Raw genomic sequence first — 27667 nt, 5'->3', positions numbered from 1 at the left:
GGCTAAATAAAAAATACAAGTCTTCATCAGACCCGGAAGTGCTATGGAATCACGTGGACTGAAGGACAGGAGCACTTCCGGGTCAAGGACTATTTAAAGGACTATGGGAAACCCAGCAAGCTGAGCCGGAGTTGGGAGGGAGTGTGACGGAGCTGCTGGGAGAGGAGGAGGAGGAGGAGGAGGATTGATTATTGTCTATCCATCCATCCATTATCTAACCCGCTACATCCTAACTACAGGGTCACGGGGGTCTGCTGGAGCCAATCCCCACCAACACAGGGCGCAAGGCAGGAAACAAACCCCGGGCAGGGCGCCAGCCCACCGCAGGGCATTGATTATTGTATTATTATGAATTATTGTTATTGGTGGATTGTGGCGTGTGTGGTGCTTTTGTGCACTTTAGTTAAGAAATTCAAATTCTTCTTAGTGCTTTTCCAAGTGTGTCCTGAACGTCTGTCTGTTCGGTTTCATGGGGCAACAGCGCCCTCAAGCGTCCACATGTTGACACTCTGTAAGAAGACAAGGAAAAGCTTGCTGTGCCCATTAAGAGCAGGGGGTGTCCCGATGTCCAGGCTACATTGCCCACCACGGCCTGGTCACTCCGGCCCCCCATATCTCTAATTGGCTAACCATCTCTCACCACTTCACCACCTAACATGTGGTGAGCGTTCTGGAGCAGAAATGGCTGCCGTGGCATCACCCAGGTGGATGGTGGTCCCCTTTTTGTCTAAGCAGAGCTCCTTGAGTAATGAGTCAAGCGCTATATGAATGTAAAGATCCATTTTTATTATTGTGTTGTAGCCGTCTAACTCTGGCTTGATGCGTGGCCTTGTGGTCCTGCTGGAGGAAGTCACATGTTCTCTCAAGCCACAGGCTTCCTACGGACTTCACTCGGTTCCCCTCCCATTTTTTTATGTGTCCATTTCACCCCATACCTTCACAGTCCTTCTACCTCATTTACTGCACCTACTTGCAAAAAAATGGATCATTTCATTAGACCAGGGGTCCTCAATCACGGTCCTGGAGGGCCGCAGTGGCTGCAGGTTTTTGCTCCAACCCAGTTGCTTAATAAGAAGCCCTTATTGCTCAAGTAACACTTCTGCTTTACTTTAGTTGTCTCGCTCATTAAGATTTTGAACCCTTAATGCTTATTTCAGTCTTAAACAGCTGTAGTCTTGGTTTTTAATGGCTCCTAATTAGCAGTAAATGCAAATGACAAAAGAGACCAGCATTTCTCCATTTAGCTTGTTTCCATTTACACCCTGTGTGTGTTTATCGTGCACTATTGGGTTTAGTTAAATACCCAAGTGAAGGACTGAGAATTACTCCTCCATTTTAACCTTCGAATCATCAGGATGATATCCTTAGAAAGGGGAAGAAAATCTAGGATATGAGAATGAGCTGACATGGCAAGAGTTGAAGCACCAACAGGCCATGAAATTAAATTATTGACAAGAATTGCTTTATACTTAAGCAACAGGGTTAGAACAAAAACCTGCAGCCACTGCGGCCCTCCAGGACTGGGATTGAGGACCCCTGCATTAGAACATTAGACTAACATGGCCAAGAGCAGGCCACTCATCCCATCAAAGTTAGCCAGCCCTGGTCACCTCACAGAGTCCCCACAAAGTCCCACTCTGTCCAACACACTCCATGGCCTCTTCTCTCAGGGGGTCTGTGGTTCTCCGGGTCATCACAGGCAGCTGCACTTTGACATCCCGTCTTCCGTTTCTTCTGCGTGGGCTCCAAACAGAGTGATCAGCTGTGGGTGCAGCCTGGAAGAGACACAGAGAGGGAGAGAGAAGAAGATGAAGAAGAAGAAGACATGGAGACGTCAACAGCTCCAAACATTCAGCTTGGATGGTCAAACAATGGAAAACACGGAAGAGTAGAAGTGACTAAAAATGGAACATGACGAGCAGAAAGATGTCATGGTGTCCACAGCTGTGGTCAGGCAGGAAGGAAGGAAGTCATTGTTATGAATTCAGATGACAAAGTGAATGAATTTCCCTTTAGGGATTAATAAAGTATCTACAGTGGTGTGAAAAACTATTTGCCCCCTTCCTGATTTCTTATTCTTTTGCATGTTTGTCACACAAAATGTTTCTGATCATCAAACACATTTAACCATTAGTCAAATATAACACAAGTAAACACAAAATGCAGTTTTTAAATGATGGTTTTTATTATTTAGGGAGAAAAAATCCAAACCTACATGGCCCTGTGTGAAAAAGTAATTGCCCCCTTGTTAAAAAATCACCTACCTGTGGTGTATCACACCTGAGTTCAATTACCTGATTACTGCCACACCTGTTTCAATCAAGAAATCACTTAAATAGGAGCTGCCTGACACAGAGAAGTAGACCAAAAGCACCTCAAAAGCTAGACATCATGCCAAGATCCAAAGAAATTCAGGAACAAATGAGAACAGAAGTCATTGAGATCTATCAGTCTGGTAAAGGTTATAAAGCCATTTCTAAAGCTTTGGGACTCCAGCGAACCACAGTGAGAGCCATTATCCACAAATGGCAAAAACATGGAACAGTGGTGAACCTTCCCAGGAGTGGCGGCCGACCAAAATTACCCCAAGAGCGCAGAGGCGACTCATCCGAGAGGTCACAAAGACCCCAGGACAACGTCTAAAGAACTGCAGGCCTCACTTGCCTCAATTAAGGTCAGTGTTCACGACTCCACCATAAGAAAGAGACTGGCCTGCAGAAACGGCCTGCATGGCAGATTTCCAAGACACAAACCACTGTTAAGCAAAAAGAACATTAGGGCTCGTCTCAATTGTGCTAAGAAACATCTCAATGATTGCCAAGACTTTTGGGAAAATACCTTGTGGACTGATGAGACAAAAGTTGAACTTTTGGAAGGCAAATGTCCCGTTACATCTGGCGTAAAAGGAACACAGCATTTCAGAAAAAGAACATCATACCAACAGTAAAATATGGTGGTGGTAGTGTGATGGTCTGGGGTTGTTTTGCTGCTTCAGGACCTGGAAGGCTTGCTGTGATAGATGGAACCATGAATTCTACTGTCTACCAAAAAATCCTGAAGGAGAATGTCCGGCCATCTGTTCGTCAACTCAAGCTGAAGCGATCTTGGGTGCTGCAACAGGACAATGACCCAAAACACAGCAGCAAATCCACCTCTGAATGGCTGAAGAAAAGCAAAATGAAGACTTTGGAGTGGCCTAGTCAAAGTCCTGACCTGAATCCAAATGAGATGCTATGGCATGACCTTAAAAAGGCGCTTCATGCTAGAAAACCCTCAAATAAAGCTGAATTACAACAATTCTGCAAAGATGAGTGGGCCAAAATTCCTCCAGAGCGCAGTAAAAGACTCATTGCAAGTTATCGCAAACGCTTGATTACAGTTATTGCTGCTAAGGGTGGCCCAACCAGTTATTAGGTTCAGGGGGCAATTACTTTTTCACACAGGGCCATGTAGGTTTTTTTTTTCTCCCTAAATAATAAAAACCATCATTTAAAAACTGCATTTTGTGTTTACTTGTGTTATATTTGACTAATGGTTACATGTGTTTGATGATCAGAAACATTTTGTGTGACAAACATGCAAAAGAATAAGAAATCAGGAAGGGGGCAAATAGTTTTTCACACCACTGTATCTATCTATGCGGAGCTTCCATGACTCTCCAGAAATGAGCTCCTGTTACAGTCCTATGAAAAAGTTTGGGAACCCCTATTTTAATAAATTTGCAAAAACCTCAAGTAAACTTTTTTCACATTGTCATTATGGGGTGTTGTGTGTAGAATTCTGAGGAAAAAAATGAATTTAATCCATTTTGGAATAAGGCTGTAACAGAACAAAATGTGGAAAAAGTGATGCGCTGTGAATACTTTCCGGATGCTCTGTAAATTGATTTGCTGCGTCTTATCGTTTGTCTCTCTGTTACGTTATAATCGATGTGAGCCCCGTCCCCGTCTGGGCACATACAGATGGGCGGATCAGATTCACGTCAATAGGGAGGACCTTCATGAAGTAGGGTGTCTTGTTGCCGTGATTTCCGGGAGGCGCCATAGAAACGGATGCGGATTTACTGTTAAAAATAAAAAGAGAGTGCAAAGGTGGGAAGAGGAGAAGAAAACAACAGGGTGGCGAGGACAAGACGTGAGGTATCCGAAACCAGGACAGAGAACCGAAGTCCTATACAGTTTGATGGTGACCCCATCAAAGACGTCCCGATATACCGGACTGGACAGGTGAAAGGATTGAGATCTGGGGGTCTTGGTTTGCGAGCAGAATTCGTTGCTTGTAATCCAAAGCCCTCGTATATCAAAGCAAATTTCCCCATAAGAAATAATGGACACTTAGATGATTCGTTCTACAACCCAAAAATATTTCATATAAAAATAAAAAAATATATCCATTATCCAACCTGCTATACCCTAACTACAGGGTCACGGGGGTCTGCTGGAGCCAATCCCAGCCTACACAGGGCGGAAGGCAGGAAACAAACCCCTGGCAGGGCGCCAGCCCACTGCAGTATTAATCTATACTAATAAAAGGCAAAGCCCTCACTCACTCACTCACTCACTCACTGACTCATCACTAATTCTCCAACTTCCCGTGTGGGTGGAAGGCTGAAATTTGGCAGGTTCATTCCTTACAGCTTCCTTACAAAAGTTGGGCAGGTTTTATATCGAAATTCTACGCGTAATGGTCATAACTGGAAGCAGTTTTTCTCCATTTACTGTAACGGAGATGAGCTTCAACGCCGTGGGGGCGGAGTTTCGTGTGACATCATCACGCCTCCCACGTAATCACGCAGTACATAGAAAACCAGGAAGAGCTCCAAAAAGCGCTTAAGAAAACATGCATTATATAATTGAGAAGGCAGCGAAACAATAAGAAGCGAGCGAGTGACATATACAACCATATTCATGAGTTCTGCTACTTTGGAAACAAAGCACGATGTAAACCTACACTTTAAATTAAGTTCATAGACAGGCTGCCGCTGGCGTTTGTAATTTAGTGCCTGCCCATAGAAGGCCGTCCATCAGCGGCAATCCAATAGCAAACTGCCACGGGTAAATATTCACGGGTGAAGGACGGTGTTTATGGAGAGGAAGATGAGATGGTCAGGGTGGTGTTTGGCACAAACTCAGCGAAACTGCGAGAGAAAGTTTTAAGTGCCAGGACTAAGGTAACATTAAATACAGCCATGGACATAGCACGAGATGGCACCAGCACAGCTGGGAACCTTCGATGCATGTACACCGAAGCTGCTCACGTGAACTGGCGCGTGCACAGATAAAAGCAACAGTTCCAAAGAGCTGAACAAAACCGAATTACACAATTGAAAAGGCAGCAAAAATATGAAGCGTCTGATACATATAAGCATATTCATAAATCCAACTACTGCGGAAACAAAGCACACGTTGGAAAAAGTCAATGTCCCGCTAAAGGAAGACAGTGTAAAAAAAACCTGTGCATGCAGTGTGTCAGGTCTCAGATAAAGAAGAAGACGAGCTGTTTATTGATGCAGTAAGAAACGAATCGATGAATGAAACCTGTCATCTTTACAACGATTGACAAACACGGAATGTAACTTGAACACAACACATCCTACAAATACGAACCTGATTGAAAGAAATAATGAGAATCAAATCCTTGATGACAGCAACACTCAGTAACACTCACAAAACAAATACTGTATATTGACAGTCATGTTACGTTATTTTTAAAATGTTCCCTTTTCTTTTCTACCTTTTTAACACACTACTTCTCGCTGCGATGGGGTATATATATATATATATATATATATATATATATATATATATATATATATATATATATATATATAACCCGATCTACATACTCGAATAATGGATACTTTATTCGCCATCAATGATTGTGTTGGTAAAGCCATACTCAGTGTATTCATTAGATGAACGGTAAAAAAGTAAGAGCGAGGGGAGGATGACTTATTGAGGCATGCAGGCTGTAGTGCGCGTCAACTCTATCTGAATTGCGCGATCACTTTTGAAAAAATATATCTTTTCAAGTTCTATTTAGTCCATATGTGTCAAACTCAAGGGCCACGGGCCACATCCGGCCCGGCGTGTAATTATATCCGGCCCGCGAGATCATTTTATATACTGTATTATTGTTATTAAAGCCCGGGTATATGAAGCGCTGGTAACACAATAAACTACAGATCCCATAATGCAGCGCTTCAGCTGCCTTGCCGAACACTTACGCGTTAATCAAGTCTAGCTTATGATGCTGCAAGTTATTGCGAAGCTAGCTCACACGATGCTGAAGAGAAAAGTTGATTCTGAAAATAGAGCCTTTAAAAACCAATGGGAGGCTGAGTATATGTTTACTGAACCCGTGTGTCTCATTTGTGGAGCTAATGTGGCTGTAATTACAGAATTTAATCTAAGACGGCACTATAAAACAAAACATCAGGGTAACCTGAAAGACCTGAATGCAATGCAGAAGATACAGAAAGCAGAAGAATTAAATAAGAATCTGACACTTCAGCGGACGTTTTAACCCGTGCACAATCACAAAGTGATTTCAAGTGAAGCTGCTTTTATGGGAGACACAAATGCACCAGTTCACCTTGCCCCACTTTCCCTGTTGCCAAGTACTGTTAAACCAAGTCGTCACTACGGTGTTCCCAAATACGCACTTTGCTGATAAACTGAGCGCACTGCGCACTGAGTTTGCACGGCGCTTTGGTGACTTTGAAGAACAAAAAAAGTCCGTCTACATGCGGCTCGAACCTTGTGCATGTTTGGTAGCACATATCTGTGTGAGAAGCTCTTCTCAGTCATGAAGACTAACAAAACAGCACACAGGAGTCGCCTCACTGATGAGCACCTGCAATCCATCCTGAGAATCTCCACAACACAGAACCTTACAGCAAACAGAAACGAACCTGTGGCCAAAAAAAGATGCCAGGCGTCCAGCTCTAAAATGACATCTGAGCAAAGACAACTGAATGATTTGATTTGTTATTGCACGTAAGAGCGGAGTCAACTGTTTAACAAACAGCGTATTGCACTGATACTGAAATAGCTGTGTGTGTATATATGTAGATATGTATGTATATGTATATATATGTTTATATATGTGTGTGTGTATATATGTATATATATATATGTATTTGTGTGTATATATGTGTGTGTATGTATGTATATGTGTGTATATGTATAGATATGTATATATATATATATGTTTATGTGTGTGTGTGTAAATATATATATATATATGACAACAACACTCATCACTCACAACAGTGACAAAACAATTACATTGACAATCATGTTACGTTATTTTCAAAATGTTTCCTTTTCTTTTCATTGCTTCTTTAACACACTACTTCTCTGCTGCGAAGCGCGGGTATTTTGCTAGTACAAACTATAAAGGAAAAATACATAAAACAAATGAACTGCGCCTTACCTTTGAAAAGAATCGTGGTTGGAGTGAGGGAGACGAGAGAGAGGAGGAGGAAGAGGAGGAGGAGGAGGAGGAGGGTTATTGTGTAGGGCGACTTTCACCCTAACTAACGGAATCTGCTGTCTGTTGGCTCACTGGAATCTTTTTCTTTTGTCACGGACAGCCAGGGTCCCATGTCCAGCCAGGACTCTTTATTGAGAGGACTGGGGGAGCAAGCGTGACCGGGGGACGTTAGATGGCAGCCCCTCAAAGGTTGTAGTGGTGCCTTGGACTCCCACAGGGCTTCATGGGTGATGGAGTTGAATACAGCCCTATTGGGGTCCAGGGGTACCACCAGGGGGTGCTGCAGCTGCTGCTGAAACTTGGAGAGCAGCTGGTCCTCCACACCTGGAAATGCTTCCGGAATTAGGTGAACGAGCACCTGGAGCACTCGGGGAGGAGGAGGAGGAGTGGAAGAGGAAGAGAAAGACAAAAGAGAGTAGAGAAGGAAAATATTGGGTTTGTGCTTTTGGACCGTCTGTAGTGGGCTGGCGCCCTGCCCGGGGCTTGTTTCCTGCCTTGCGCCCTGTGTTGGCTGGGATTGGCTCGAGTGGACCCCCGTGACCCTGTGTTTGGGATGTAGCGAGTTGGATAATGGATGGATGGACCGTGTTGTGCCTGTGGGAAACGGGGAAGGCGCTTCCCACGAGGTGAAGAAGATGAACCATTTGTGTTTTCTCAGTGCGCCTCCAGCACAGGGGCGTCGAACTCCAGGCCTGGTGGGCCGCAGTGGCTGCTGGTTTTCATTCTCACTCTTTTCCTAATCAGTGACCCATTTTCACTGCTAATTAAATTCTTTTCCCTTCATTTTAAGAGCCCTGTTTTTAAGGATTACGTCCTCTGAATTGATTCTTTTCTTCATTAAATGGCAGCCAAACAGAAATGAGACGTGAAACGAGCCAACAGTTGAGCAGCTAAACTGGGATTTCAAACTCCAACCAGTCTGTTAATGAGAAGCCAATTCTCGGTGTTAATTGAACTCGTTATTTAATTCCACAGCTTGTAGCGGCTCTCGTTCTGCCACAGCAGTCATTTCCAAAACTGTAGAAGTTCTGGTGACCTGAGAGATCAACCTTAATGAGAGACCGTCACCTTTCTTTATTTTCAGATATTGTGAGCTGGTCACACGGCGGCTCGTTTTGGGTCTCATTTTTATTTGGCTGCTAATTAAGAAGAAAAAAAAAAACTAAGAGGCCTGAGTCAAGTTAATTCAAATTAAGGCAAAAAGAAGTTCATTAGCAGCTAAAACGGGTCACTAATGAAGAAGATGGTTAGAATGAAGACCTGCAGCCACTGCGGCCCACCAGGACTGGAGTTTGACACCCATGCTGCGCGTCTGTCTGACTGGTATGTGATCTGTCAGAATGTAGACATTTATTAAAAGTCCTAAAGGGTTTGTGATGGTATAGCGCCATCTACTGTCACACTTTTTTTGCGACTTTAACAAAGAAACTATCCAATGACAGTCACTTTTGCGTCCTTTTGAGGATTTCACAGAAATGTGACATTGCATTGTCGTTCAACAGGGTCATCGCTCGCACTGCTCCATCCTTATCGGACAGGAAATTTAAAAAAATGCTTAACGCACACCCACACGTGGTCACAATTAGTGATGGGAAGTTCGGATCATTTTACTGACTTGGATCTTTGAGTCTCGTTCAGCAAAATGAACGAATCATTTTTCGAGTCATTTCGTTCAATTCTCTTTCCGGCTCAGACTGAGTTGGTTAAGTTTATGGGGCTGTCACGTGATGAACGAACGACTCGAAAAACCCGAAGATTCGAAACAGGTGAATCAATTCCAATACAGAAACTATAGGAAGTTGCGCAAATGCGCATGCGCGACTGAACGAATCACTCCCACGAGACGACTCGTTCCTCCCGAGTCACATTAAAGATTCGTTCAAAATGAACGAATCATTCAAGAATGACCCATCACTAGTCACAATGCTGTATTAAGAGTACCCACTCGTACGGATGTTGGCGACATGAGTGAGGCACGCCGCCTGAGATCGAGCGTGGGAGACGATTACCCACAATCCCGCAGCGAGAGAGAAAGAGAGAGAATCACGTGACGCTTGGCAGACAAAGCGTAGACGTACCACTCGTATTACAAGGCCTCACTTGTTTGTCAAGTTAAAATCTATTAAGAAATTTTTGCCAAACATTCGCAATCCAAGGTTTTCCTGTAATAACAATCGTTTATTCTGGGATTGCACGTCTGAAAAATGGGAACCATTGTGGGATATTTTGGGTCCCTGATTTTTATGTTATTTATATAACTGGATGTGTCGGGCGATTTCGTAACTGGCACATGTCTGGGGAATTTGTGTGATTTGTGTATTGGTTGTGAATTACGTTTTGATTCTCCGCACCGTCTCTCTCGGTTATTTTCGTATAAATCAGTTTTATTTGTTGATGTAATCTTTCGGTGCCGCAGGAAGGGGTCCAAAGGCAGTTTGGGGGTTGATGGGCAATCCGGAATTAACACATCGCTATAACCGTGGTGTGCTGCCACAGGGTGACCGACTCCACCCCTGGTTCAGTATCCATAAAAGCTTGAACTTCCTGAAAAGGAGATGTCATTTCTGGACGGAGTGACGCGCTGGACGGAGCTCCTGCTATCGAAGTGACCGTTCTACTGCCTAACCCGCCATACTTTTCTTTTTTTTTTTGGCTTGGGAGTTCAATTCCTTCTTTTCCGGGACACGCAGGCCAATGAGCGTTCACTTGTGTTGGACAGTAAATGGTGCCGATCCGGTTGGCATCCCAGATTCTTCCCGTTCGTGGAGCTGCCATCATTGCACTCCTTTAGTTATGCGCTTTGTGTTTTTCATTGTCATGATGTTCCATGTGTTTTGTGGGTGGTCCACCTGCCAATCACTGCTAGAAAATCCGAGAGGGGTCCGGCTGCAGACCTCCGAAGCTCCGCCATTCACGAGCTCCGCTGGACAGCCAATTGGATTGCAGGTTTTTTTGTCACCTGATTTACTTGACTCGAGTCAGACTACTCCTCCCCACCAACCCTAATCTTAATCAGACTGTAACCAGGGGGTCTTCACGTAAATCTCCTTCACTGGAGTGGGGGTCCGCAGTCTGAATCTTATTGGAAAAACTCCTCCGACTTATAAATCTGGAGGGTCTCCCACAGTGCCTGGTGGTTCACTTTGAACACGCTTGGGGCTTTTGGTGAGCTTTTGAGATTCTCTTGTGCTTTTTGTGAATTATTGGATTTTGGTCCCGTCTGCTAAAACCTTTTGACCGCTCTTTGGATTCTTGTCTTGGAACTTTCTTTACATTAAATTGTCTTAGAGTTTCAAGCAAGTCCTTTATGCTTTTGTGCTCAACAGAACCTCGTGTGATGTTTCAGCAGATTCATCCATCCATCCATTATCAGATTCATTAAGTAACAGTAAATCTGTTTTATTTTATCTTCAAGGTCCTTTTGTCTATCCAGGGTGTTTGACGGCGTGTCCTGTATGGAAATTGGTGTTGATGTCTGCAGAGCTGGAGGTGGCAGAGTTAAAGAAGCTAAGATTGGCATTGGGCATGACGAGGATGGACAGGATTAGGAACGAGGGCATTAGAGGGGCCGCTCAGGTGGGACGGTAGTGAGACCAGCTATGTTATATGGGTTGGAGACGGTGGCACTGACCAGAAAGCAGGAGACGGAGCTGGAGGTGGCAGAGTTAAAGAAGCTAAGATTCTCTATCTCTATCTTTTAACCCTAAAGCGCCGCTGCATTGGGGCTTGTTTTGCTTTGGACGTGCTCTGTCTCTGGGTATGTCAGAGGACTGGGACTGTGTGAAGTGGGTTTTAGCCTCACCTGGGGAGGCAAAAGGGAGGGTGGGGGTTAAGGGGAAGAGAAAGAGAGCAGGCTTGATCTATATCTAATCTATCATCTCAATCTTTATAATTATAACTATCAACGTAATAATAAGCTGCATGGCAACAACTCTTGGGGAATAGGAAATTAAGACCTAAACTATTTCACTTCCAGTTAAGACTATAAATGACATCAAAAACTCAGAATCGGTGTCTCCATGATGGGACAGTTAACTTCGTAAGTTGGAATGTTAAAGGCCTGAATCACGAATTAAAGAGAAAGAAAGTACTTTCTCACCTAACAGGTCTAAATGCTAAAATAGTATTTTTACAGGAAACCCACTTACTAAGTAAGGATCAGTTCCGGCTGCAAAAAGACTGGACTGGCCAAATGTTCCATTCTAGTTTTACAAAGAAAACTAGAGGGTGGGAATTCTCATACATAGAACAGTACCATTTGTAGCATCAGATGTAGTATTGGATCCTGAAGGGAGATATGTGATGGTCATGGGAGACTTATCTAACTGTAAAATGATTTTGATAAATGTTTATGCACCTAATGTTGATGATAAGGAATTTATACAAAATTTATTTGCATCCATTCCCAATCTGAACACTCATAAACTTATAATGGCTGGGGACTTTAATTGTGTTCTAAATCCACTTTTAGATAAGACTTCCTCCACAGGGGGAACGGCAACTAACACCGCAAAGATAATTACAAAGTTTATAACTGATCACAACTTATCAGATCCCTGGAGGTTTTTAAACCCAAATTCAAGAACATATTCTTTCTACTCACCAGTACATCATTGCTACTCAAGGATTGATTACTTCTTTATAGATAATAACTTCTTGCCTAAGATTAAATCTTGTAAATACGATGCTATTGTTATTTCAGACCATGCTCCGATGATCTTGGAGCTGAAATTACTAAGCCCCATACACTCACCCGCAGATGGCGCTCAACCGCTTCTATTAGCTGGCGAGAATTGTACTGAATTTATATCCAAACAAATCAAATTCTTTCTAGAGACAAATACATCCCTGAGATCTCTGCAGGAATACTCTGGGAAACTCTTAAGGCCTTCTTAAGAGGACAGATTATCTCATATCTTTCCCACAGAAATAAATCCGAAGCCAAGAAAGTAGCAGAGATAAAAGGCGAAATTACTAAAATAGATGAAGAACATGCCAGACTACCAAGCGAGACTCTACATAAGAGGAGGCAGGCTCTACATTCAGAATTAAACCTCTTGACAACTAAAGAAACCGAACAACTAATTTACAAATCCAGACATCATTATTATGAACATGGAGAAGGCTAATAAGCTTTTAGCTCAACAAATTCACAAGCAAGAAGTCGCAACGCAATCTCGGTAATCACTAACACGAACGGAGATAAAATCATCGAACACAAAAATATAATGTACACTTTTAGAGACTACTATAAATCCCTATATACTACTGAGTTTAAAGAAGACAATATACAATCTAATGCATTTCTGGATAAATTACAGATACCACAAATTGACGCTTATTAGTGTGGAGGAGCTCGATAAACCTCTGTCATTATCAGAATTACTGGATGCTATAAAGTCACTCCAAGGTGGAAAAGCAGCAGGCCCTGATGGCTACCCTGCAGAGTTTTACAAGAAATTCTCCGCTCAGCTAGCTCCCTCCTATTAGCAACATTTACAGAAGCCAGAGATAACCAATCTCTTCCACAAACCTTTCGCCAAGCACTAATCACTGTCTTTCCAAAACAAAATAAGGACTTATTACAATGTGCATCATACAGACCAATTTCACTTCTGAATAACGACGTTAAAATACTCTCTAAAATCATAGCTAGAAGGATGGAGAAAGTGCTCCCCTCAGTAATATCACAAGACCAAACTGGATTTATTAGGGGCCGACACTTATCTTCAAATCTTCGACGCCTGTTTAATGTAATATACTCACCAACTAAATCAAACACCCCAGAAATATTATTATCATTGGATGCAGAAAAAGCATTCGACATGATTGAATGGAAATACCTTTTTACTATTTTGGAGAAGTTTGGGTTTGGCCCGAACATTTGTGCATGGATTAAATTACTGTATACTAACCCAGAAGCTTCAGTTTGCATCAATAACATTTGCTCAGACTACTTTAAACTAGAGCGTGGCACAAGACAAGGATGCCCTTTGTCACCACTGCTGTTTGCGATTGCCATTGAACCACTGGCAATACATTGTCGAAATACTGATCAGATAAAGGGGATTAGCAGAGAAGGACTGTAACAGAAAATCTGATTATATGCAGATGACATGGTACTGTATATATGGACCCAGAAAATTCTGTGCCTGCAGTCTTAGCAGCACTCACAGAATTTCAAAAGCTCTCTGGTCTCAGAATTAATCTGAATAAAAGTGTACTCTTTCCGGTGAATTCTCAAGCATATAATATTAGATTAGACACCCTTCCTTTTATCATTGCAGAACAGTTTAAATACCTCGGGGTAAACATCACAAGTAAACATAAAGCTCTTTATCAACAAAATTTCGTGTCTGCATGGAAAAAATTAAACAAGACTTGCATAGATGGTCAACCCTTCATCTCACACTAGCTGGAAGAATTAACACTGTTAAGATGAATATTCTTCCTAAGCTCCTTTTTATTTCAAAACATACCAATATACATTAATAAATCGTTCTTTAAGCAATTAGATTCAACAATAACCTCATTTATTTGGAATTCTAAACATCCACGCATCAAAAGAGCGACCCTACAAAGACAAAAGGCAGAAGGCGGCATGGCTCTACCTAACTTCCAGTTTTATTACTGGGCGCAAATATACAGTCGATAAGAACCTGGACACAAATAGAAGAACATACACAGGCATGGACCGCAATAGAAGTAAAATCCTGCAGTACTTCTTTGTATTCCTTGCTCTGTGCTCCAATAAACACACGTTATCGGCAATACACTAATAACCCAATTGTGCTCCACTCACTTAGAATCTGGAACCAATGTAGAAAGCATTTTAAGACGGAGAAGCTTCTTTCTGTGGCACCTCTGCAAAGAACCACCTCTTTCAACCCTCACAAACATATGCAGTTTTAATATCTGGAAAAATTTGGAATTAACTTGCTTAGAGATCTTTTTATAGACAACGTCTTTGCATCCTATGAACAATTACATTCCAAATTTAACATTCCAGCTACAAATTTCTTTCACTATCTTCAAATCAGGAACTTTGTTAAACAGAACCTTCCAGATTTTCCTCATCTTGCACCCTCATCCACGCTGGAAAAATATTGCTCAATTTCAAGGAGTTAGACTCCATCTCTACAATATATAAAATCCTTTTACAATCCCTTCCTTTCAAAGATCCAAGAGGACACTGGGAAAATGACCTCTCAATTAATATATCAGAATGGAGTGGAAAGTAGCAATGCAGAGAATTCACTCAAGCTCCATATGCAAAGCATACAATTATACAACTCAAAATTATATATCGAGCACATCTGTCTCGACTAAAACTCTCAAAATGTTTCCAGGGCATGATCCAACCTGCGAACGTTGCAACCAAGCCCCAGCCTCACTGGGTCACATGTTCTGGGCCTGCACCAAATTAACATTATTCTGGACAAAAATTTTTAATTACCTCTCAGACAGTCTTGGACTCACAATCCCTCCTAACCCATTAACAGCTGTGTTTGGGGTTCTTCCAGAGGGCTTAAAGTGGAGAAAGACAAACAAATTGTGATTGCATTCACTACACTGTTGGCACGCAGACTTATTCTGATAAACTGGAAGAACCCAAACTCTCCTCTTTTAAGTCAGTGGGAAACTGATGTGTTATATTATTTAAAATTGGAAAAAATCAAATACTCAGTTAGCGGATCCGTACAGACGTTTTTCAAAACATGGCAGGATCTAATCAGTAATATTTTAAAATAAATTAATTTAGGTATGTTTAAAAGCCTGTAAATTTTACACGTTTGGCTTGCTCTCTCTCTCAAGGGTGGGGATCGATCTGTTCTTAACTCTATTTTTTTTTGTAAAACTTGATTGCTTTGTATGGAGTGTAATAAAATTAAAAAAAAAAAAAAAAAAAAAGAAGAAGCTAAGATTGGCATTGGGTGTGACGAGGATGGACAGGACTAGAAATGAGGACATTAGAGGGTCAGCTCAGGTGGGACAGTTGGGAGAAAAAGTCAGAGAGGCGAGAGGTGTTGGTTTGGACATGTGCAGAGGAGAGAGAGAAGGGTGCTAAGGACAGAGCTAAGGGGAGAGGAGGAAGGCCTAAGAGCAGGTTTATGGATGTGGTGGGAGAGGACATGCCGGTGATGGGGGTGACAGAACAAGATGATGAGGACAGGAAGATACGGAAGGAGACGATCAGCTGTGACGACTCCTAATAGGAGGAGAAGGAGAAGAAGAAGACAAGGTGGGCATTTCTGAAGATGCTTTTGGGACTTGTGTGCTTCGGGACACCTGGTCCACAACAATTATCATCAGTCTGGAAGAAAGTTTATTTTCTTTAATGAAATGCTTTGCATTTCCCCATGACACCATTCTGTTTTGTGAGTTTCGTTTCTTTCTCTCTAATAACTGAACTGTCCCTGTGATTTGTCGATTGTCTGACAGGAAACTGTAAACGTTTTAATGTGAATGGCATTTCAAGATCTCCTTTGGTGTCTCATGTTAAGATGGACTTCATTGCCTTTATTGTTACCTGTTCAAATTTGACATGTCAGAATTGTTTGAATACAACTCATCTTGTCCTATCGCACAGCCCATCAGTCGTACAGAAATTATGCAGTAACTTTACGACACGTCCTTCTGTCAGCAGTAATTCGGCCGGTGGGAGACCCGACGGTGTTAACGGTTGTAGTTGATGTTGTAAGTCAGCGTTTCTCAACCTTTAAGTATCTGCGACCCGAGTTTTCATAACAGTTTTAATTGCGCCCCCCCTAACGTTTTTTTGAAAGGAGCCCACTAATACCAGTTTGTTCTTTTTTAATCAATGATATATCATAGATGCATATTTTATTATACCTACTTAACTTTTATCGACATTTATCTAACTCGGGGTGGGCAAAGTCATTCCTGGAGGGCCGCAGTGGCTGCAGGTTTTTGTTCCAACCCCGTTGCTTAATTAGAAAACAGTCCTTGCCAATAATTACATTTCAGGGCTTGTTGGTGCTTTAACTCGGCCATGTCAAGTCATTCTCATATCCTACATTTTTTTTTCCATTCTAAGGATATCATCCAAATACTTTGAAGTGTAAAACGGAGGAGTAATTCTCAATCCTTTACTTTTTTTCTCTTCTCTTTCCTTCCAAGTATTTAATTAAACCAAATAGTGCACGATAAATAAGTGTAAAGGGTAAGAAGCAAAATGGATAACTGCTGGTTTCTTTTGTCATTTGCATCTTATTGTTAATAAGGACCAATTAAAAACCGAGAATGTAGCTGTTTAAGACTTAAATTAGCAATAAGGGTTCAAAATCTTAATGAGGGAGTCAACTAAAATGAAGCAGAAGTCTTACTTGAGCAATAAGATAGATAGATAGATAGATAGATAGATAGATAGATAGATAGATAGATAGATATGAAAGGCACTATATAATAGATAGATAGATAGATAGATAGATAGATAGATAGATAGATATGAAAGGCACTATATAATAGATTGATAGATATGAAAGGCACTATATAATAGATAGATAGATAAATAAATAGATAGATATGAAAGGCACTATATAATAGATAGATAGATAAATAAATAGATAGATAGATATGAAAGGCACTATATAATAGATAGATAGATAGATAGATAGATAGATAGATAGATAGATAGATAGATAGATAGATAGATAGATAGATAGATAGATAAAGTGAGTGAAAGGCACTATATAATAGATAGATAGATAGACAGATAAATAGATAGATAGATAGATAGATAGATAGATAGATAGATAGATAGATAGATAGATAGATATGAAAGGCACTATATAATAGATAGATAGATAGATAGATACTTTATTAATCCCAAGGGGAAATTCACAAAGTGCTTCTTATTAAGCAATTGGGTTGGAACAAAAACCTGCAGCCACTGCGGCCCCCCAGGAATGACTTTGCCCACCCCGATCTAACTCTATATTTATTTTTCTAGTATCCGAATGTCGTTTAAGTTAATTTGTTTTGGTTTCAATTGATGTATTTTTCATATTTTCGATTCTTGTTTTCTTCTTTTCACGTCTTCGCGCCCCCCTTTTTGTTACTTCGTGCCCCCCTGGGGGGTCCCGCCCACAGATTGAGAGCCCCTGTTGTAAGTTGATGTTTTCATCTCCCCACCATCACCACCAGCTGTTTCAGCAGAGTCTCTTGATACGCATTTAACCAGTTTGCCGTGTCACCGATCGACAGTTCTCGTGTTAATTCGTTTCACTCCATCGTTTCTCGGTGCTGGGATCGCCCGTGTACTCATTTCTTCTGTTGATAACCCCTCGTGATGAACGTCTTCAGTAAGATTTGGACATGATACGTCTTCTTTTATTAGGAACTTAAAGTGAGGAAAACGTCAAAATGTATAAGAGCTGAGCGCGCAGGAACCAAGTCTGTCAAAAGCATTCCCACCAATGAGAGGCGAGAGGACCGCGGGGTGTGGGCTGTGAGCCAAAAAATGGTGGAGAGGAGGGCGGGACTTGAAAAAATCTCTTGGCAACAGTCTCGTCTCAAGATTTTCTTTTTTTTATACTAGAGAGAAATGCTTTGCATTTTCCATGACACCATTTTGCTATAGATATTTACAGTGTAGTCGGCAGGACTCCCCAGCATGCACTGCATTAAGGAGCCGCTGTCTTACACCCTGGCCAACATTTAACAGTGTAGTCGGCAGGACGCCACTGATCACCACGCAGTGCACTAAAATGTCACGTGGCTGGGATTGTCATCTTACACCCTAAGCGGACACCAAAGACGTTCTAGTCGATAAAACTCCGTTCCCAAGCAGACGTCATTCAAATGCCACACTTTAGCCAACGTTTGACTCTTTTAGGCCGGATGTCGACTTTTGACGACGCGCGGGGTTGAGGATGGATGGGTAAATGTAGACAAAACTCACCGTTACGTTACAGGTAAGACTCGTTGACTTGACGTTGAAGCCCTGCATGTGCGTGAGTAGCGGAGAGTAAGCAACGTCTCGAATGGCGTCGACCTCGGGCGTGAGAGAGAGCGAGAGAGCGAAGCAAATGCACAAAGCAAAATACTCTGTGCTTATTCTTTATGTTTTTTTTGTGTGTAACATTGCTGAATCGGACTCTGACTTAACGAACTCCGATTTGGAGACGAAAGTTGGGTGCCTGCATCAGCTGATCGTAGTGCTGGACACAAACCCGGTCTGTACGAGACAACTGGACTTCACCAAACGGCGCCACCTGCTGCTGGACACCACGGATTAGCAGCCACTCGACTACTTCAAGCCGTTGTTTTACCAGGAAGTGTCTTATGAGTGATGGGACAAACGCGTATGTAGTGAGTACCGTATCTACTCGCCGGATAAGTCAGGACTTTAATTCACCGCAGTTTATAATGTTGGTCGTATAAGTCGAATGTGAAAAACTTGTGCTATTGGGCCAAGAGATTGCGATATGCTAACGCCCACCGGAGAGAGGAACCATGGAGCACACGGCCTTTTGTTTTCTATGTATTGTGCCTACGTGACCACACGGAAATACCTGAACAATTCGGCATCGACGTTTGCACTGTTTTTTATACCTCACCGCCTCATACACCTTTATCGTAAGAACATCCCTTATCTACGATGGAGCGCTCGATCAGACGAAAATATGAAGCTGGTTTAAAAATGAAAAGTCGTTTAAATTAAAAAGTTCAATGCGTCTGAGAAACTGATGTGAGGTTGGAGGAGGCAAGTAAATGTAAAAACCAAAAATGGCTCTGCGAACTGGCATTGCCTCATGGCCGGCACTGAAAAAATGTGTCATGTTTTTGAACGGGTGTATACGTTGGGGTCTGATTTTGTGATCGGGTTTCAAGACCCGACTTATTAGTGAGTATATCCGTCCATCCATCCATCCATAATCCAACCCACTATATCTTAACTACAGGGTCATGGGGGTCTGCTGGAGCCAATCCCAGCCAGCACAGGGCGAAAGGCAGGAAACAAACTCCAGGCAGGGCGCCAGTCCACTGCAGGGCACACCCACACACCCACCACACGCTAAGGACAATTTAGGACCACCAATGCACCCGACCTGCATGTCTTTGGACTGTGGGATGAAATCCACGCCGACACGGGCAGAACATGCAAACTCCACGCAGGGAGGACCCGGGAAACGAACACCCAGGTCTCCTAACTGCGAGGCAGCAGCGCTGCCCACTGCACCACCGTGCCGCCCATAAGTGAGTATATACGGTAATAATATTTTAGAGACTATTTTCTGAGGGCATACGGTATATGAATATGCCAACTGTAGGGGCTCCTGGAACATAAAAGCGAGTGACATTTGTCATATATAAATATTTTATGTTGATTTATGTGTGAAGCCATTGCTTTGTGAGTTTTTTTAGAAAAATATAACAAAAAGAACGAAAAAAAGAATTTGCCCTAAAAGAGTTAAAACAGTGTGGTTGTCAGGACTCTGCTTTTAAAGGTCCTTTGACTGCCACTGTGCTCTTACGCCAAGCCTAAGACTCAAAGTACAGTAGTGTGGTCAGCGGGACTCCATTTCCAAACGCAGACGGCATTAGGAAGTCACTCAGCTGTGACTGGCTAACATTTCAAAGTGTAGTCGGCAGGACATTCATTTTCAAACAGTGGACTGCTTTTTTTTTGTTCCTTATTTCACCTTACACAATCTCTTGCATTAAGAATTTGTTAGTTTTCACATACCCCTTGGGGTGAGAGCGCAGGGTCAGCCATTGTACAGCGAGCGCCCCTGGAGCAATTGCAGGTTAAGGGTCTTGCTCAAGAGCCCAGCAGAGTAGGATCTCTTTTGGCAGTGACGGCGATTCGAACTGGCAACCTTCAGGATACCAGCGCAGATCCTTAGCCTCAGAGCCACCACTCCGCCCCTGCTTACTGCTATTGTCACCCCACACACTGGCAGACATTTAAATGTGGTGCCGGCAGGACACCCTGGTCTCCCACCCACTGCTGGTCGGATTACTGATGTTCTCCCTGTGCTCCTGTGTGCTTTGCTCATATCATTCAGATCTCCACATCACGGATTGCACTGAAGGTGCTCTGTAGTAAGTATGTTTAGGGGATTGAACAACTCGACTAGGTGTGCAAAATAATTATAGTTATTTATATAGTGCCTTTCTCACGCTCAAGGTGTTACACTCTGTGTGTTATGACATCCATTTGTTTGATGACACGACACTCCAGTCCCAGTTTAACTCTGTGTGGAGTCTGCATGCTCTCCTTGTGTGCTTTGGGTTTTCTCTAAACGTCTCGGCTGTAGGTCTTTTCACACCGTGTTTATACGTGGAGAGGTGCTGAACACTTGTGAAAGGCGCTATATAAAATGTACATGTTTGTAGGGTTGGATACCTTAAGTAGGTGTGTGTGGGGGGTAATGGCACACCTGAAAGACGTTATATAAAATGTACATGTTTGTGGGGTTGGATACCTTGAGTTAGTGTATGTCAGTTGGCACACCGGAAAGGCGCTATATAAAATGTACATGTTTGTGGCGTTGGATACCTTGAGTTAGTGTATGTCAGTTGGCACACCTGAAAGGCGCTATATAAAATGTACATGTTTGTGGGGTTGGATACCTTAAGTAGGTGTGTGGGGGGTAATGGCACACCTGAAAGATGCTATATAAAATATATATGTTTATGGGGTTGGATACCTTGAGTTAGTGTATGTCAGTTGGCACAACCGAAAGGTGCTATATACTGTGTGTTTTTCGATGCAGCGCTCGGATCCGGCTTCGATTCCATGTGGGGTCTGCATGTTCTCCCTGGGCTCTGGTGAGTTTTCTCCATGCAGTTTAGTTCGGCCGCACGTCACAGGCCATATGGTGACAGCTTTTGAAAGGCGCTGTGTGATACGCATGTTTAGGGGATTCTAAATAAAGTGTGTGGTGCACTTGTGAAAGGCGCTATATACCGCGTGTGCTGTCACGTCCTCGTCTTCGGCCACACAGCACTCACATCCTGCTTTAACCCATTTGCATGTTTTCTCTGTGCCCTCCGTGTGTGTTTTCTTCATAGTTGTATCTCTAATTGCTGAATACTTTTGAAAGGCACTATATAATATGCATGCTTAAGAGGCTCATCACCTCGAGTAGGCCTGCCTGGACAGGCACATCTGAAAGGCGCTATACTGTGTGTGTTGAGGCATCCTCAGATGTGACCACACTGGAGTTTGACAGGAGTCTCTCCTCTGTGTCTCATGGTGGTCCCTGCATGAATGCATGTCACCCTGGTGGGCTTTTTTCTGATTACATGAGTAGTCACCTCAAACAGAAGCACAGAGCGTTTGTTTCCCTGAGTGGTCCACGTATCAGTCCGTCTACGGCGTATGTACTTTCCCCACTAAGCAGATCTTTACCTTATATGAATTTCAGATGACATCTCCACGAGGTCCCCGTCGATGTTCCATGGAAGGCCACCTGTACCAGGAGATACTGCAGACACCAATGGGGGTGGCTTAGGCTCATCTGCACCATCTCTTCTTGGTCGCGGTCTCAGCTTCACCTCCTGCACGGTGAAAGTCTCCACAAATGGAAATCTGAACTGGTTGCACCCAGAAACGACAAAAGAAGAAGATAAGACTTGGGTAAGTGTGCAGTAACCCAGAAATGACGAGAAGGTCCTCACTGCAGCACGTGGAATTTGACATGCCAAAGTCTGGGCGGAGGTAAACGTTTAACACCACCTTGTAATTCAAAGACATCACAAATTTGGGTCCTGATGAGCTCCACAATACACAAGAAAGACGTGGCCTGCATGCAGAAGGTGAAGACTGCACGTTTAGGTGACTTGGTGTACTCCATAGCTGTCAATACTCGAGTCACATATCTCTGCTCTGATTTTTTGATTTCTACACTGGGATTTGGTTGCTGTTGCAGTTGCCATCTGCTGACGTTGCATGCTTTTTGTGCCGTTTTGAGCTTCACAGAGCCTTTGCGTGAAGTAAATCTTTTATTTCATTGAATTCCTGAGTTTGCCCTTCTGTCTTGCCAGGGTTTGATGGTGATTTCCCCCTCTTGGGCATTTCCAGCTCCCAAGTTCATGACAGTATCACGGCTGTTTTTTGGCGTACATGACTTCTAGAAGCCCAGGGGCCAGTTAGGGGGGCTCAATGCACAAGAGGGACTGGAGCGCCAATATAGGTCAATTGTTTAGGGACCCTAACTGACTGACTGACTGACGTTTCCTGGTATAAGGGGGCCAAAATAGTAGAACTGGCCCAGGGGGGTCGTGTTCTGGTTTTGGGTGGAGAATAAAGCGCCTTGCATTTCCGTTATCTCTCTGAAATGAGAGGAGCAATACGAGGACCCCCTCACTCGCTCTTCAGACACACTGTATAGTGGGGAGCAGCACAGGCATTACAGAGGGTGGCACTCAGTTTCAGGGACATGGGTTCAATTGTGCCCACCAAGCCAACTATGTGAAGTTGGCACCACGGAGGCTCCCTGCAGATTTTCTGGTGCCTCCCAAAGAATGTCACGGGCGGCACAGGGGCATCCCAGCCAGGATTGGTTCCCTACAATTCCATACTGGACAAACATGGACCGGTGGACAGATGGACGGACGGATGCATATATAGCGCCTTCACAAACTCTTTCAGACCCCTGCACTTTCTTAACATTTTCTGATGCTGCAGGCTTTTGTGAAAATCATTGAAATTCATTTTTCCTCCACATGAAGTGACATTCAGTACACATGAAGAACAAAATGAAAACAAGGCTGGACATTTTTATATTTGTTTGGTAAAATTATTAGAAATAAAGACAGAAAATGAAATGTCACTTGGCTGCAGACAGACTCTTTACTCAGAATGTCCTTGAAGCCCCTTCTGAAGACGCGCTAGCCCGGTGGTCTTCTTGGCTCGGCTCACCTGGGTTTGGGTTTTTTTCTTCTACCTTCCTTCTCTGCTGATCGTCTCAGGCTCTGTCAGGTGGGGTGGAGACCACCGGTGGGCAGCTCTTTTCAGGTCACTCTGAAGATGTTCAATTGGGTTCATATCCGGGTTCTGGCCGGACCACTCAAGAACATTCCCAGGGTTGACCCTATTCTATTCTGGTGACATCTTTGCTTTGTGTCCCTTTGGCTTTGACAATCAAAGGTCCAGACTAAGAAAGGGTTGTGATTTTACCAGGTGGACCGGACCCCCCATCCCTCAAATGATATTTGATTTACCAATGTCACATTCAACTTTGCCTCAACCATGACGAGTCCCCCTATCCCTGAAGCTGCCACTGTCATGTGTCACCGTAGGAGTGGCATTGCTCAGGTGGCAAGTGGTGGCTACTTTCCTCCTGACGTGACCCTTAGGATTGATAGGCCAGAGAACCTTCATTCTCATAGTCTTGGAGTCCTTTAGGGTGTCTTTGTGCAAAGTCCAGATGGGCTTCCATGTGTTGTCTCTCTGCCACAAAGACCAAATGGATGGAGTATTGCAGTGGTGGATGTCCTTCTAGAACTTTCCTCCTAGTGATGGATGTCCTTCTTCTGGAATTTTCCTCATATGTAGTGGATGTCTTTCTTCTGGAAGTTTACTCCTAGAGTTGGATGTTCTTCTTCTAGAATGTTCCTCAAAATAGTTGATCTCCTTCTGGAACTTTCCTCCCAGTAGTGGATGTCCTTCTTCTGGAACGTTCCTTCCAATAGTGGACGTCCTTCTGGAACCTTCCTCCCAATAGTGAATGTCCTTCTGGAACTTTCCTCAAATATAGTGGATGTCCTTATTCTGGAACTTTTCTCCCAGTACTGGATGTCCTTCTAGAACTTTCCTCCTTCTCCACACAGGCTCTCCAGAGCTCAGCCAGAGTGATCATCAGGATATTCTTCGTATCTCCTATCCAAGTCTTCCTACCCTGAACAGACCACCTCTTAGTAGAGTTGTGATTGTCCCCAACTCATTCTATTTAAGAATTATGGAGACCACCTTACCCTTGGGAACCTCCAGTGCTGGGGCCCTCCCCAGATGTTTGTCTCGGCACAACTCTGGTCACCGAGCTCTGCAGGCCCCGTGGTTTGGGACCTTCTGTTGCCAGGCGTGTGCCAACAGGGTCTCGACCACAGGAAGATTCCAAACAAAGTGTAGAAATGTCTCAGCAATAGTCAGTAGAAGAGGACGGACCTGAGCCAAACTTCAAACGTCTCAGCCCCTTGTGAAGGTGGGACGTTTCAGTTTTTTATTATTCTAAACTCCAAGCTTCATGAAGGGTTGAAATGATTTTAGCACAAGGCCTGCAAAGTAGCCAAATGTGGAGCAAATGACCAGGGGGTCTGAAGGTGTTGTATCATGGGGGTGGGGTCCAGATCGAAGGTTTTAAGGGGTACTAATTGGGCTCAAAGCCCCTCTCAAGGCCAAACTGAGTTAAGTGATGGCTAACAGTAAGGGACAGAAAGCCCCTCCATAAAGTAAAGAACAATAAAGAAGTGAATTGTGGAGGCCACAAGAGGTGCCCAAGTCAATGCCAGGCGGCTTAATGGGCATCAGCCTACAAACACCCGGACACGGTGCGGCTAATTTGCCCGGACAGGAGGTTGACTCTGCTTGATGCTCGCCTCTCCATGATCTCTTACCTGGTTCTTGAAGCCCCCGTACCCCTTCAGGTGTTTAATTAAGTTGGCTCTGGAGGTGTCGCGCACCGCGATGAGGGCCATGCTTCCATTGTCCAAGCTGGAAAAGAAAGAGCAGGGTGGGAGACGCTTTATCGGAGGACCTGGTTGGCGGACGGGCATTTGGTGGCACAACATTTCCATTCACTGAAACGTGGGGGGTCAGAGTTTACAATGCTGTGAAAAAGTATTTGCCCCTTCTTGATATCCCCCTTAACTTCTGACTCAATGAACGGCTTCAGATCTTTACACAAAATGTTAAATCAGATAAATGGAACCACTAAACATAGTAGAATTGAGTAGTAAAGATGTCCAACGCCTGTATTGCCTGTGTGAAAAAGTAATCGCCCCCCCCCTAGTTCTTCACTCAAACAGCTGACCAAAGTTCACTGATCCTGTTAATCTCTGCTGACCCTCACAAATGAGAGTGAAGTGGCCACTGCAAGAACACCAAGGACATTCCAAAAGAGATCAGCAAAGAGGTGTGGAGGACACGCCGACCAGTTCAAAGGTTATATAGAGATTTCTAAGGCACCTCAGGGAGAGCCGTCATCTCAAATGGAGAGCATCTGCGACTGGCTGGCCTGCCATAATGGTCCAGTGGGCCAAGATGATCCCAGAAGAAGATCCGGAGAGCTGCAGGTCTCTGAGGACTCCATGACAAGTAAGGCAAAAAATGGGGACAACAGCCAGGAGGAGACCTTTGGTAGCCAAGAGGAACCTCAGTCCCCGCGATGATCCCCAAGACATATGAGTGCGAAGTAGAACTCTGTGGACCGTGCAGGGCCAACAACTTCTGATGCTACACAGTAAGAATTTCAATCAAACGGGGGGGTGACAGTCACAGTGCCATTACCGAAGGAACCTGGAATTCCCGACTTTACCCGTCCAGTCGCCTGTCTGTGTTCCTGAAGCTGAAGCAGCAGTGGGTTATGCAGCAGGACAAGGAGCCAAAACTCAAGAGCCAAGTCTACAACTGAATGGCCCCTCAGAGATGCTCATAAATCGGCCTACCATCCATTTTTTAACCCACTCCATCCTGAGCAGGGTGAGCTGAAGCCAATATGTCTGAATTAAAGCAGTTCTGTAAAGAAGAGCGGGCTCAAAATCCCCCCTCAGAACGCGTTTAGAATGGGATTATTGCTGGTAAAGGTGCTGCAACCAACAATGGGGACTGTGGGGGCAATTACTTTTTCACACGGGGGCTGAGGTGTTAAAGAACTTAGCTCTGCGAGTAGAGAAAGTCTTGATTTGTAGCTATGCTGTGTTCACTCGGGTTCCCTTTTCTCTTGTATGTGTAATGCGGTAATTCTCCACCGAGACAGGAGGTGGCGCTGTGCACTGACAACTTCGCTCTTCTATCCCCTTCTGCGGAAAGACTGATTGACACTTCTCAATTCTGACATCACGTCCACCTGGACCCGCCTCTTCCTCCCAGAATTCCTTGCCGTCTCAATCAGTCTGCCCTGAGATAACGGTCTGGACGACTCATTTCTTTGCATTTTAAACATTATCTTTTTTAAAGTCTTCAATTATAATTATTTGGCTTTGGCCGCAAGGTGCCCCAAATCTTTGACCTTGGCCTGCTTTTTCTTTTATCTGAGAGCCTGAAGCGATTCACTGTGTAAAACAGAGATGGAGCAGATTACAAGGGGGGCAAATACTTCTTCGCAGCACAGTGTACGGCGTCTCTAACGTCAGTGTTGGGTGTTGTGCTAGACAAAGCAATTAATAAGACAAACTCTTTTAATTCAATATAGTGCCTTTCACTTCACTTTATGTTTATTTTTTATTGTGTCTTCTATTTTTCTATTCATTTTGTAAAGCACTTTGAGCTACATTTTTTTGTATGAATATGTGCTATATAAATAAATGTTGATTGAAGTACCAGGGCTGCCGTTCTGGGTCTCCCTTAAGGTGGGGGAGTTGGAGCCCACCCAGGAAGCAATGGATGCAGGCCAAGAGACTGCCTGAAGGGGGCGCCATTCACAAAGCACACAAGAAACACAAAACTGAGGCAACCTGAGTGACGTTTGTAAGAGGGTGGTGGATTGTGACTGCACTGTATATAGCGCCTTCCTCTGTGAACTGCAACTTGGTGGCTTGGAGGATGATGAGGATGATGATGAAGAGGCTCACTCCACATTTCATAAAGCGTCAGTGCTGGGGACTGAGCCTAAGCCTTTGTGACTTCATACAGCACTTTTCCAAGTAAACAGAAAATCAAGATGGCACCCGGCTCAGTATGTTCATCATTAGATGAGTGAAGACTCTCCTCATGGTCCAAGTGAAATATTATATAGTGCCTTTCAGTTTGAACAGTAGTCCAAGGTGCTTCACAGGTGGCCTACAGCTTCCCCTGGATTTGTATAACTTAACTCTGGCAAAGCAAGTGGCTGATCAGTGGGGGGCTCTGAGCCTGCAACCTTTATGGTTTTATATAGCGCCTTGAGCTGTAAATGGAAGCCCAGAATGCTTCACACCAACAACCCAATTTATTCATATTTGAACAGTGTGAGCCTTGTGACCTGGTGGGATTGGCGGG

At 43.6% G+C, this 27667-nt stretch overlaps 1 protein-coding gene across 3 annotated transcripts in view; it reads right to left on the bottom strand.

Moving 5' to 3' along the window:
- Window positions 1–1338: 1338 nt before the first annotated feature.
- cerkl (ceramide kinase-like) overlaps window positions 1339–27667 on the bottom strand; it is a 225457-nt gene continuing 199128 nt past the window's right edge. For all 3 annotated transcript variants that reach the window (XM_039757749.1, XM_039757750.1, XM_039757751.1), the window contains 3 exons: window positions 25087–25183; window positions 21881–22065; window positions 1339–1775 (listed from right to left, as the gene is read on the bottom strand). In XM_039757749.1, the coding sequence (XP_039613683.1) occupies window positions 1694–1775; window positions 21881–22065; window positions 25087–25183 (364 nt within the window). In that variant the 3' untranslated portion in view covers window positions 1339–1693. The remainder of the gene's footprint in view (window positions 1776–21880; window positions 22066–25086; window positions 25184–27667) is intronic.

Source organism: Polypterus senegalus, chromosome 6, assembly GCF_016835505.1.
Source record: "Polypterus senegalus isolate Bchr_013 chromosome 6, ASM1683550v1, whole genome shotgun sequence".
NCBI classification, from domain to species: domain Eukaryota; kingdom Metazoa; phylum Chordata; class Cladistia; order Polypteriformes; family Polypteridae; genus Polypterus; species Polypterus senegalus.
Note: the sequence above shows the minus strand (reverse complement) of the source record. Positions and strands in the feature narration are given on the sequence as shown.